This window comes from Cynocephalus volans, chromosome 1 (genome assembly GCF_027409185.1).
Source record: "Cynocephalus volans isolate mCynVol1 chromosome 1, mCynVol1.pri, whole genome shotgun sequence".
NCBI classification, from domain to species: domain Eukaryota; kingdom Metazoa; phylum Chordata; class Mammalia; order Dermoptera; family Cynocephalidae; genus Cynocephalus; species Cynocephalus volans.
The window spans coordinates 55,520,066-55,533,803 of record NC_084460.1 but is presented as its reverse complement, the minus strand read 5'-3'; the positions used below and the strand labels follow the sequence as shown (position 1 = coordinate 55,533,803).

The 13,738-nt window shown below is 45.8% G+C and overlaps 1 protein-coding gene across 1 annotated transcript in view; it reads right to left on the bottom strand.

Annotated features, from left to right (window-relative positions):
• CDH4 (cadherin 4) overlaps positions 1 to 13,738 on the bottom strand; it is a 646,328-nt gene that overhangs the window by 186,721 nt on the left and 445,869 nt on the right. Inside the window, 1 exon segment of the mRNA XM_063107192.1 lies at positions 349 to 362. Within this exon segment, the coding sequence (XP_062963262.1) occupies positions 349 to 362 (14 nt within the window).

The window sequence follows — 13,738 nt, the reverse complement described above, 5'->3', positions numbered from 1 at the left end:
TGTACCCACTGCCGCACATGGCTTCCTAGCTTAATATGAATGAGGGTCTTGGCAAGACTTGTCCTTGCTAGTCCTGAAGGCCAGAGTGGGATTCAAAGGTGTCTGGAGTGCTGGGCAGGATCGCCAGCTGGGAACTCATACTCCGTCTTTGGGGGGATACTTGGGGTCTGCCTGCCCTCTACCAAGGCTGGGTCTCCCCCTCAGCTGGAAGGCACCAGCCACAGCCCACCCTTCCTAAGGTATCCTGGGGCTGCTGTAACAAAGTACCACAAACTGGGTGGCTTGAAACAACAGAGATTGATTCTCCTGCAGCTCTGGAGGCCAGAAGTCCCAGCCCAAAGTGTCAGCAGGGTTGGACCCTTCTGAGGCTGAGGGAAAATCTGGTCCAGGCCTCAATCCAGCTGCTGGGGGTGGCTGGCAATCCTTGGTGTTCCTCGGCTTGTAGAAGCATCACTCCATCTGTGCCTCCATCTTCACATGGCCTCTTCCCTGTGTGCGTGTCTGTGTCCAAATTTCCCGTTTTTACAAGGACACCACTCATATTGGATCAGGACCCACACTAATGACCTCCTCTTAACTAATTACATCTGCAAAAACCCTATTTCCAAATAAGGTCATGTATTTCAGGACTTCAACATTGAAATTTTGGGGGACACAATTTGCCCACACACCTAGAGAAGGGGCAGAAGCTGAGGAGGGAACACAGGCCAGTGTCCGGTCCCCGACCCCGGCCGCTGCTCCGCTGAGCGTACCCTCCATAAATGCTGCCACACGCTATGAGGCCCAATATTACTTTCATAAACAACAGCTGCTTTTTTGCAAAGTATACCCATGGGTCCCATAACCAGTTTCAAGTGCTACCCCAGCCAGTCAGATGAGGACCGTGTGAGAAACTTTATCTCAAGTCTTTACTGTGGGGCTGGAAGGCTGCTCTGAGTCCTCAGGGGCAATTCAGCACTCCGCTGGGAAATATGTGGCTTCATTTGCATTTTCTAATTGAATTGCTATCAGCTTTCCTGCAAGACTGCACAGAAAAAACTTCTGCAGAAAGACTGCCTTTGAATACTTGCTTGGTGAGGAGAGCAAAATGAGGATGGTCATTGGATTTCTACAGCTTGGCTATCTGTAAAGCTGTCAGTTTGCACAGCTCCACAGAGAGTCGCTGGAATCCTGCATGGGGGAGGCCACACTCGAAGAAACCCCAACATCAGAGAAATGAAATGCACCGAACCGAGAAATTAGGGGGTCCCCACAGGCAGTCCTTGAGGGATCTGCTCCAAGGCTCCTCTTGATAAGCGCGTCCATGGGACTTTGAATGCTCTGTAAACTGCTGCTTTGAAGGAAGCCCTTTGTATCTCTAGAACCTTCCACCAACAGATCTCCTGCCCACTGGTGTTCCCATCTGAATTCCCCACCTTCTCCAATGTGAGAACCCAAATGCCCCAAGGGATCACACCAAGGAATGTAAGAACCCAAATGCCCCAAGGGATCACACCCTGATACTTCTCAGCCACACCCACCCCAAGCCCCATGCAGTATGCTAAGTAGAGATTGTATTTTAAGCCAATCAGCCTTCCCTTAAAGCCCTATATATATGTGTGTGTGCCACCTTCTCCGGTGGATCGTCAACTGGTGTCGACTCGTCCTTTCATTTGGTGCCGAAACCCGGGACGGAGCTTCTCTCGAGCGGCGACACTTTTCAGATCGCAGCGGCAACACCTTCCAAGTTGCCCCTCAAGGCTTCCTCGAGCTGTAACACTTTTCAGATCACAGCGGCAGCACCTCTCAAGTCGCCCCTCGGGAACTCCGTCCTGCCAGGACTGGCCTCCCTTCCACCGCTCACCATTGACGGTCCACCCTCGTCCATTGTTTTCGGCGCTGGCTTCTTCCACGCACCACCGGCTCATCATTAGGTAAGCCCCCTTTTCTAAAGGGCACTGGCCCTTTTCAGGCTACCACAGGGAGTCTAGATCATCCGGTAGCCCCTAACACCCATACCCACCCCACCATGGTCTTCACGACCACCATAAATTCCCAAACTGTAACAGGTTCCAAAGCCCTGGTAAACTTTTACTTTCATTTTTGGAGGTTAAAAACCCCATTCTGTTCTCTCCTTCCCTCTTTCACCCTCTTGTCCACCACTTTCTTCTAATCTCTGTCCGATTTCCATCTCTCTCCACTTCCCGGGTCTGGGACCCGACCAGAAATCCCTATCGCTAGGTATCCTTCAGGCACTGGGCTTTTGCCCTAGAGAAGTGAAGGTCTGGGTGACAACCCACACCTCCCTTCTCTCCTCCTGGTTCGTACCTGAACCTGCCGGGACTGACATGACCTACTGGGGACGCCCTCTAGGATCCCACCTTTCCCAACCGGCCGAAGGATCGGTCTTATCACTAATCTCTGTCCGATTTCTGTCTAAATTCCCATTAAGACACCAGAATGGGCGCTTCCTCCTCCTCCCTAGGGGACTTTCCACTTCAATGCCTTCTGAAAAACCTCACCAACCTTTCCCTGAGGCCGGATATTAAGCCCAAACTCCTTACCAAACTACGAGACCTCTTTAACTACTGCCAGTGCCTAAAAAAATGGAAGGAGATCCCCTACATCGAGGCTTTTTGCCTCTTGGCTCAGAACCCCGCCCTCTGCTCCTCCTGTGCTCCCTCTCAAGTCCTTTTAGCCTGTAAACCCTCTTCACAGTCACCCCTCGATTCTTCCACCTTTGGCCCTGCTGATGAACCCCCACCCTACCAATCTCCTCCTCCCCCAGTGCCTCCAGCGTCAGCTCCTCTTCCCCCGTCATCTGCGTCACCTTCTGCACCTCCAGTGCCATCTACTCCCCTGTCTTTACCCTCACCTACCCCTGACCCACTAAGCCCCCCTTTCACCCATTCCCGAGGACCTCCCCCCACCCCTTTAACAATTGCCCCATTACGTGAGGTAGCTGGGGCTGAAGGAGTAGTTAGGGTCCATGTTCCCTTTTCCCTAGCTGACCTTACAGAATTAGAAAAAAGACTAGGCTCTTTCTCTACCGACCCTACCACCTACATTAAAGAATTCCAATGGATCCCGCAGGCCTACAGCCTCACACATCATGACATCTTCATGCTCCTAGCCAATACCCTCCTCCCCGAGGAACGCCGCAGGGTCTGGGATACAGCCCAAACCCATGCCACTGACACCCATCGTACCAATCCAAATCACCCGTCAGGCTCCCAAGCAGTCCCAGAACAGAACCTAATTGGGATTATAACACAGCCCAGGGAATCCAGGCTCGAGACCGTTTTGCCTCTTGGTTAATAATTGGCCTCAAAAAATCGGCTTGCAAGGTCGTCAATTTCCAAAAAATTCAAGAAATTGTCCAAAAAAAGGAGGAAACTCCCTCCGAGTTCCTCAATAGATTAACTCAGGCCTTTCAACAATACACTAACTTAGACCCCAACTCAGAAGACGGCCGGCATGTCCTTATGACCTATTTCCTGGCCCAATCCTACCCCGACATTAAAACTAATCTTAAAAAATTAGAGCAGGGTCCTGCAACCCCTCAGACCGAAATCCTGTCAGTGGCCTTCAAGGTTTTTCATAATCGGGAAGAGGAAAAAGAACGTCAAAAACAAAAGGCCGACCATGCCAACTTCCAGATGTTGGCCCGGCTTATCAAACCCCCTGGGCGCCCTCCCAAAGCCTCCACCTCTAAGCCTCCACCTGGATCCTGCTTTAAATGTGGAAAGGAAGGGCATTGGGCAAAGGCTTGCCCCACCCCCAGGCCACCCACCACTCCTTGTCCAAAATGCAAAAAGAAGAGACATTGGGGATCTGATTGCCCCCTTGCCCGAAGGGGTGAGGGACCAACTGCCCCACAGTCCCCTGAACCGTGGACACCACCTATGGTGGGCCTCGCTGAGGAGGACTGAAGGAGCCCTGGGCTCTTCCCGACCATCTCTATAACAAAGCAAGAGCCCAGGATATCCATGGTTGTGGACGGCCACCCAATATCTTTCCTCCTGGACACTGGAGCCACCTTTTCGGTCTTAAGGGAATATAAAGGCCCCACCACCTCCAGCAGCTCTCCTATAGTCGGGGTAGGAGGTAAACAAATCTTTCCCCAAAAAACCCCTTTTTTAACCTGCTACTTTCAAGGCACTCCATCCGTTTTCTCCCATTCCTTCCTAGTCATGCCACAATGCCCCGTCCCCTTGTTGGGTCGGGACATTCTATCACGGCTTCAAGTCTCCATTACTTTGCCCCTGTCCTCTTCCTCTTCCCCCGTTTCCTTCCTTCTAGCGCTAGTTCAAGCCCAAGATCCTACTAATTCCACCCCTCCAAAAAAGTCCTTACCCATCCTGACGCATCCTGTTAACCCCACAGTTTGGGACACTGCCAGCCCCGCTCTGGCCCAGTGTTCCCCTGTACACATAAAACTAAAAGACCCCTCCAAATATATTTGTCAGTATCCATTAACCACAACAGCCCTCCTTGGGTTAAGCCCCATCATTCAGGACCTATTAAAAAAGGGGTATCTCCGTCCCACTCGCTCCCCTTTCAATACTCCCATACTTGCTGTAAAAAAACCTAATGGCGCCTTTCGTCTCGCCCAAGATCTCCGCCTTGTTAACCACAACAGCCCTCCTTGGGTTAAGCCCCATCATTCAGGACCTATTAAAAAAGGGGTATCTCCGTCCCACTCGCTCCCCTTTCAATACTCCCATACTTGCTGTAAAAAAACCTAATGGCGCCTTTCGTCTCGTCCAAGATCTCCGCCTTGTTAATGCCGCTGTCATTCCCATTCACCCCTTGTATCAAATCCATACACTCTTCTTTCCAAGGTCCCAGCAACCTCTACCCATTTCTCGGTTAACTTCCTAGCCAGTAGGGGATATCGAGTGTCCCCTGCCAAGGCCCAAATCTCCTTGCCGTCTGTAACCTACCTTGGTTTTCTCCTCTCCCCAGGAAAGAAGGAAATCACCCTGGACAGAAAACAGTTTCTTACTGACCTGCCCATCCCCAAAACCAAAACAGAGATCCTATCTTTCCTGGGTCTAGCCGGATATTTCAGAGCACGGATCCCCAATTTCTCTTTACTAGCCCGACCTCTCTATAATATGAGTAAGGGTCCTCCTGAAGAACCTTTACTCTCCTCACCTCAGCGCCCTTTTCTCAAGCTTCGACAGGCCCTTCTAACAGCCCCTGCACTTCATCTCCCTGATCTAACTAAACCCTTTTTCCTCTATGTTCATGAAAATATGGGACAAGCTCTGGGCATTCTAGGAAAGAATTCTCTCACCACATCACCTAAAAGACCTCCTTACCTATAAGGCTCTCCAATCCCTCCAACCTTCCAGAATCCTAACCCTCCTAGCCTCGTTTCTGGAAAATCCTGCACCCTATCCTTCACTACCTGCCCACCCCTAAATCCGGCTACCCTACTGCCTATACCAGATTCCCCCAACACCCCTTTGCACAGCTGTGTAGAAAGCCTTCAAAATTTCATACCTTACTGCTCTTCCATCACTGAGGGGCCCCTATCTCATGCTGATCTCACATGGTTCACGGATGGGTCCTCATTCAAGGAAGGAAACACTCATTACGCAGGTTATGCCATAGTCTCCCTTGACTCGGTTATAGAAGCCCAACATTTACCCAAGGGTACTACCAACCAGCAGGCTGAACTTATTGCTGCCACGTGAGCCTGCGTTCTAGCTGAAGGCTCTCTTTCCATGACCTGTTTCACTCTAGCCCCCAAGCTTTATCCCAGTTTTCACAAGCCTTCTTCTCAATCACCCCATCTGACAAAGCCCTCTTGCAAAAATTTCCTCCTCATGCACAATCTGCCAGCGTACCAATCCTAACACCCCTCTCAAACCTGGGCCATACCCCTCCCACCAGGCCAGAGGTCTCATACCCGCGGCAGACTGGCAAGTCGATTTTACGCATGCCTTCTGTCTGGCGCCTCAAATACCTCTTGGTGTTTGTTGATACCTTTTCAGGATGGGTAGAGGCATTCCCAACATCCAATAAAAGGCCTCCACCATAGCCCAGACTCTCCTTTCCCAAATCATCCACCTGAATTTACCGCCCAGATAATACAAAAACTCTCCCAGTCACTCTCTCTCCCCTGGCACCTACATTGCCCTTACCGACCTCAGGCATCTGGAAAGGTAGAGAGAACCAACAGAACCTTACTAAATTGTCTCTGGAATTATACCTTGATTGGGTCCGTCTTCTACCTCTCGCTCTACTCAAGACCAGAGCTCTCCCAAAAAGGCCCTCCAATCTTTCCCCTTTTGAAGTCATGTATGGTAGGCACCCCCTACCCCCGGGAATCACAGCAACTGAAGGACCCATACCACCCACCATGGCCTTACCCTTGCTCTCCCACCTTCGCACCGAATTATGGAAGTACCAGGACTGGCTACTTCCAGATCCATCACTTTCCAAAAATAACCTTTCACTCAGCCCAGGCCAATTAGTATTATACACTTCCCCAGAACCTAAACCCCCCTAACCCCTAAGTGGGAAGGCCCATGTCCTGTCATCCTTTGCACTCCAACTGCTGCTAAACTTGCCCTGCCAGGTAATCATGTTACTCCATGGATTCATATTTCCAGGCTGAAGCCTTATCTGCCCTCGGCTACCAAGAACTCCAGTAACAAGCTGCAAGGAAACTTAACACACCATTCCTTTAAGTGTATCCCTCATCCTACCAACCCTCTCAAACTCCGCCTATCCTGGACCTCAGCCCTACCCCCAATTCCGGAGACATGAACCTTCTCCTTGGCCTTCTCCTGTTCTTTTCATTTCACCCAGGGAGCCTTCAGACTCCTTCCTATATATGGCTCAACCACACCTTACCGGCTCTCTCTCCTGGAAATTGTTTTCTTTGTGCCTCTCTCATGCGACCGCTCCTGGCAGCCGTCCCCTTAAATGCTTCCCTTCCTCTCAATGTTACCTCCTCCCCACTATCAGAACCCCTTAACCTTCCGGACGTCCCTCTCTGGGAGCCCGACAACAAACACAATAACACTTTGTTGCCCCATCACTGTTTCATTGGAAACTCTTCCTACCTAACTTTTCCTCCATCTTATTGTAATCTTAACACAACCATTCATACCCACACTGTCGCCCCACCAGGCTCTTTCTTCTGGTGCAATGGAACCCTCTCTACCTCCATCCTGCCTAATCTTACTGCCCCATGCCTTCTTGTCACCATCGTCCCTCAACTCACTCTGTACACCAGTTCAGAACTGTTCCATCTTCTTCATCCCCCCTCAAGGCAAAAAAAGGGCCGCCTTCCTCCTGATCATGGTTGGTATTTCCCTAACAACATCAGCGGTCGGAGCCGGCCTGTCGGGAGGAGCCTTAGGACACAGTTTGTGGGCGGTCGAATACATAAATGCTAAATGTGAAGGGGCTCTGACCTCCACTGCCGAATCTCTTTCCTCTCTACAGAGACAAATTACCTCTTTAGCTCAGGTCACCCTCCAAAACCGCAGAGCACTAGACCTCCTCACCGCAGAAAAAGGAGGTACTTGCATCTTCCTTGGGGAAGAATGCTGTTATTATATCAATGAATCCGGTCTAGTAGAAACAAACATCATCAAACTCACCGACTTAGCTTCCAGCCTACGAACCACATCCAGTTCTAACCCCTTTTCTTCTTTTATCTTAAACCCTATCCTAACTTGGATTTGGCCCATTTTGGGACCTCTAATCATTATCCTCATAACTTGCCTTTTCTTGCCCTGCATCATTAGGTTTCTTCAAACCCAAGTGGGAAAAATCTCTAATCAGGCCTTTAACCAGCTTTTGCTTAGAAACTACCAGCTTCTAGGTACCGATGAACCCCCCCGCCTCATCTCGTGAGCACCTCAGCCGATGCTGAAGAGACACCACCTTACAGAGGAAACGCATTCCTACACGCCCTCGCCACCGATGCCTGGCTGCTCCCTCCAGTCTCCAACCATGGAACCGGTGCATATTCGACTTGTGGCTTCAAGGAACGTTTACGGACTTTTCCCCTTTTGAAATTACTTGTTTCTCCACCCTCCTTTGGGGTTTCATAATGGGTATTTATGTACCTTCCTCCCTTTGCCCCCCCCACAATGCCCTAGTTCAGCAGGAAGTAGCTCGATGACTTCAACTTCCCCTTTCCTAAAACAAGAAAAAGGGAGGAATGTAAGAACCCAAATGCCCCAAGGGATCACACCGAGGAATGTAAGAACCCAAATGCCCCAAGGGATCACACCCTGATCCTTCTCAGCCACACCCACCCCAAGCCGCATGAGGTATGCTAAGTAGGGATTGTATTTTAAGCCAATCAGCCTTCCCTAAAAGCCCTATATATACACGTGTGTGTGCTGCGTAATAAACGGGCTCTCTCCGGTGGATCATCAACTGGTGTCGACTCGTCCTTTCATCCAACCCAGTCAGGAAGCCCTCTGCATGCATTTATTTTTTAGAAGTTTTAAAATTATGAATGATAAACTATATGCAGAAAAGTGCATGAAACTTAAGTGAACAGCTAAGTAAATTATCACAGAATGAATACCTGCTCCCACCCCAAGAACTCCCTCCTGCTCCCTTTTACCCCCTACCAAGCACAGCGCCCTCCTGCCTCCACCCTGCCTGTGACACGCACTTCAGTGCTGCCGTGCTCTGATGTCAGACGCATGTGGTCACACAGAATGCTTTCTGCCCGTGCACCTGCCTGCCGTTTTCCCCATTGCATGTCCATGATCCTGTCGCTTCTAGGTGCAGTGTGTTCATTTTTGTGGCTGTATAATATTCCATTGGATGGATCCCCCACAATTTGTTCATCCGTCCTCAGGGTGACAGGCATTTGGGTTGCTTCTAGCTTTTGGGGATTATGAGTAAGGCTGCTCTCAACATTCTGGTGCAGAGCTCCTGGTATTTATGCACACACTTCTATAGGGCATATACCCCAAACTAGGCATACGTATACTTGACTTTAATGAAAACGTCCAGTTGTGTAAAGTGTTTGCACTATCGCACACTCCCATCAAGAATGTATGAAAATTCTGCTTGCTGCATGTTCTCACAAATACTTGGTATTGTAAGTCTTTCCAATTTTAGCCGTTCTGAAGGTTTAGTTTTGGTGGTGTGGCAGGTGGTTCTGCTGCGGCTGACCACATCTTAGGTGTTTATCTGCAACCAGGCTCTCGTCTTCGGTGAGCAGCCTGTTTTAGTATCTTGTCCACTTTTTACCTATCTTCATGCAGTGGTTTGAGGTTCTCTGTCCGCCCCAGATATGAGTGCTAGGTCAGTGACTGAGTGTTGCAAACATCCTCTCCTGTGCTCTGGCTTATTTCTTCATTTCCTTAAATATGTATTTGGTGAGAAGTTTTTATTTTAATAAAGTCCAGTGATGAATCTTTCCCATATACCATATGCTTCATGTGTCACGTGTGAGAACATTTTCCTACCCCGAGGTCACGCTGGAGTGAGCAGGACTGAAGCCATGTTGGTACCTAAAACTGTCCGGGATGTAGGAAAATTTTTAAAGGACAGTTTTTTTTTTTCTCCTCTCTATCTTCCCATCCTCTGATTTTCTTATCTTGCTTGCTAAGTAGAAAAACAGGGCTGTTGAAAGCTAATCAGTACCTTGCAAAACTAAGAGGTCTTCTCTGAGGCTTGCAGAGTTCTGAGAAGTGATCAAAAACAGCTGTCTGGAAGCCGACCTTGGGCACCAGCAAGGAATCGTAGGCCCAGCTGTGAGATAACAGAGGCCAGACGAGCCTTGGTGAGAATTTGGACCTGGCCCCTTACATGTCTCCCTCCCTCCTGCTTTCCACTTCCCACAGTTCATTCCCTCAACCTCTTCCTTGAAAACCCCTTGGTAAATCTGAGCCTTGCAGGTGGGCTAGTCTGCCAACCCAGGTTGCTGGCTTTCCTGAATAAAGCTGCTTCCCTCTGTACCAACACTGGATTTCCAAGTCATTTGTTTCTGTTTGGTGGCAGCTGGCGTTGAGTTCGGTAACAGTCATATTACTCCCTCTTTCCAGATGCATGGTTTTGTCTTTCACAATAAGACTGACAGTCCCCCTAGAACTGATTTTTGGGTGTGGTATGGGGTAGTGGGTCATTTCACTTTTTCCTTAAGGATACCTCATCGGCCCAGCATCATTTATTGAAAAGACAGTCCTTCCTCCGTTAAGTAGGAATTGGTAAACTTTCTCCTAAAGGGCCAGATAATCAACATTTTAGGCATTGCAGGCCAAGAGGCAGAATTGAAAATATTGTGTCAGTACTTACATAACCACTTAAAAATGTAAAAACAATCCTTAGCTCCCAGGCCATAAATAAGCAGGGTACAGTCTGGGTTTGGCCTGTGGGTGGTTGTTTGCTGAAGCCTGCTGTAGAGCACCACTCCTAAAACTTCAAGTGTTTGCACCATGCACATTTGACAGCTTGGTCAAATAAGGTCCACGAAATGGCTGAATTCTCTTGTATGAAAGTCATATGTTCATGAAGCTGATTTTTTAAAAAATTAAATATTTTTTCCTAGGCTCACTGTTCTGTTCCATTTGTCTGTCTGACCACCTTTGCTCCAAAACCACACTGTGTTAACAGCTGTAGTTCAGTGGCTCTCAAAAGGGGTCAATTTTGTCCCCCAGGTAACATTTGATGATGACTGGAGAGAGCGTTGGTTGCCTATGGGGGTGGTGGAGGTGCAGCTGGCATTTAGTGGGTAGAGATGAGGGATATCGCTCAACATTGTGTAGTGCAAAGATGTATCTGCCCCAAACATGGACAGTGCCGAGCCTGAGCCACCCTCTGCGGTTCATTAATTTGTCTCCATGTCTTGAAGAGCTCACCGTACAGTCTTTCTGTTGGTCTAGGCTCTTCTTGGCCCTTTATATCTCCACTTAAAAATTTAAGATCTTCGCCCTTCTAGAAACAAGCAAACAAAAATTGTGCTAGAAGTTTTATTGGGATTGTGTTGACCCTATAGAAACCTTTGATTAGAATTAATATCCTAACAACATTAGCCTTCCAACATACAAGTGTGGCACATCCCTCTGTTTTTAAAAGTCTTTGATCTTTCTCAATAACATGTACGGGTCTTGTACCTTTTTTGATAGCTTGATTCCTAGTTACATGATCATTTTAATGCTATTGTCATTGGTATGAGTTCAGATTTCATTTTCTAACTATTTATTCCTGACTAGTTATAAGTTTAATTGTTTTATGTCCAGCTCTCTTTCTAACTTTACTCAGTAATTCTAATAATTTACCTACAGATTCTTCTAGATCTTCTCCATTCATAGTCATATAAGCTACACACGATGTTAGTTTTGCTTATTCTTATTTCTTTTTCTTGCCTTAGTGCATGGGCTTTTCTACCTGCAGTGTGTGATGTAATAGCTTCCTTGTCACATTTCTGATCTTAAGAGAAGGCTTTGAGTATTTCAACAGTTATTGGGTGTTAGCTGTAGGTTTTCTGTAGATGCCTTTTATGAGATTAAGGAAGATTCCTTTTTTTTCCAATTTGCTGAATATTTTCATCCTGATGAGGTTAAATAGTCACAATCACTATTCAAATGATTATATGAATGATTATATAAGTGACTATATGAAGGATAGATGTACTATCCTTTATTATGTGTTGAATGACATTGATTAAGCCAATTCTGCATTCTTAGAACAAATCCAGTTTGGCTATGTTTTATCATCCTGTGGAAACATGACTGGATTTGAGCTTTTAATATTTTACTTAGAGGGCTGGCCCATGGCTCACTTGGGAGAGCGTGGTGCTGATAACACCAAGTCAAGGGTTAAGATCGCTTACTGGTCATCTTTTAAAAATTTTTTATTTTTTACTTAGTGTTTTTGCATCTATTAATGAGCAAGATTGGCCTGTTACTACCCCTCTCTCTCACGTTCTTTCAAGGTTCTTGATGTTTTTTGCTAGTTTTGGACATGGCTTTTGTCTGTACAGACAGGCTGGGTTTGGATACAATTCAGATCAGGTTTTGGACACTGTTCTTGCCCATTTTGGGCAAAGTGGTTGCTGGTTTGGGACACAGTTTGTGCCAGGTTTGGGGAATAGTCTTTATTGGGGTTTGGGACAACAAAACCTGGGGGAGCAATTCCTCCTATTTAACGCTCTGGACAAATTTATGTAGATTAGTTTTAATCTCTCCTTATAGCCTCGGTAGAACTTATCATGGAGCCAACGAGGTGTGGACATTTCTTTGTGATAAGGATTTAAATTTTATATTTGTTTATAACAATAAAACAGCTCAGATTATTTTCTTATGTTAGTTTTGGTAAGTTGTATATTTCTAGACTATTATCTACTTTGTGTCCATTTTAAAACATATTGGTATAAATGGTATATCATATCCTCAAATTATCTTTCTGATGTCTGCAAGATTGATCACAGTGTCTTCTCTTCATTCCTGTTGTGGGTTAGTCGCAGTTACTTTTTCTTACTTAATCTGACCCATTGAGTCATTTAAAAGACCAACTTTTGTCTTTGTTGTTTCTGTCTGTTACCTTCTACTTCATTATTTTCTCCTATGTTTTTATTGTCTCCTTCTGTCTATTTTGTTTGGGTTTCATTTTCTGTTCTTTTTATAGCTTCCTGAGATGAATGCTTAGATCACCAATTTTCAGCCTTCCTTGTCTTCTAACCTATGCATTTAAGGCTAAATATTTCCATCTGGGCATGACTTCAGCTGTATGCCACTAGTTTTATTACTCAGCCCAAAATATTCTCTAATTTCCATGTGATTTATTTTCTACCCAAGGGTTAATAAGAAGGCTTTTACTGAACTTCCAAATCTCTGGGGATTTTCCAGTTATCTTCCTTGTTATGGATTTCTAGCTTAATCGCTCTAAGGTAAGAAAACAAACTATGTTTTGATTTTAAACCTTTGAAGTATACAGAGACTTGCAGGCTCTCTGAAGTACATTGAGACTCGCTTGGTTAATTTTTGTAAATGTTTTGTGTATATTTAAAAATAATGTGTATTCAGCAGTGGTTGGTTTCTGTGTTTTATATATGTCTTAGTAAGGCCAGATGTATTAATTATGTGGTTCTAGTCTTCGATTTCCTTATGATATTTTGTCTGCTTGTTCTATTATTTACTAAGAGATGTCTGCTGGAATTGGACATCGATCGCATATTTGTTTATTTCTCCTTTTATTTTGATCAACTTTGTCATAAATATGTTAAAATAATATTATTAAGTGCACACAAATTTAGAATTCTTACACCTTCTAGGTGAATTAAACTGTTCATCATTGTGAAGTGCTTCTCTTTGCACATAATGCTTTTTCCTCAGAGCCTACTTTGCCTAATATTAACAGAGCTACCACCAACTTTATTCTGATTAGTATTTGCGTGGTATTATTTCCCTATGATTTTACTTTCAACCTTTCTCTATCTTTACACTTTTTAGATGTATCTTTTGTAAAATGCATATAATTGGATTTTTTTCTTTATCCAATTTGTCAATAGGGTTTCTTTTAATTACATAGTTAATATACTTTAATTTATTATAATTACTACTACATTAGCAAATCTACCATTTTACTCAAAGAGAAATATATAGCCCATCTGTTCTATGTTCCCATTTCTCTTGCTTTTTGTGGATTGATAATTTTATTATTTTATTTTTTCCATCTATTATATTAAAACTTATATAGTCTTATGACTCTTTTAGTTATTTTTCAAAGACCTCATAACATGTATCTTTGTCTTATCAAAATATAT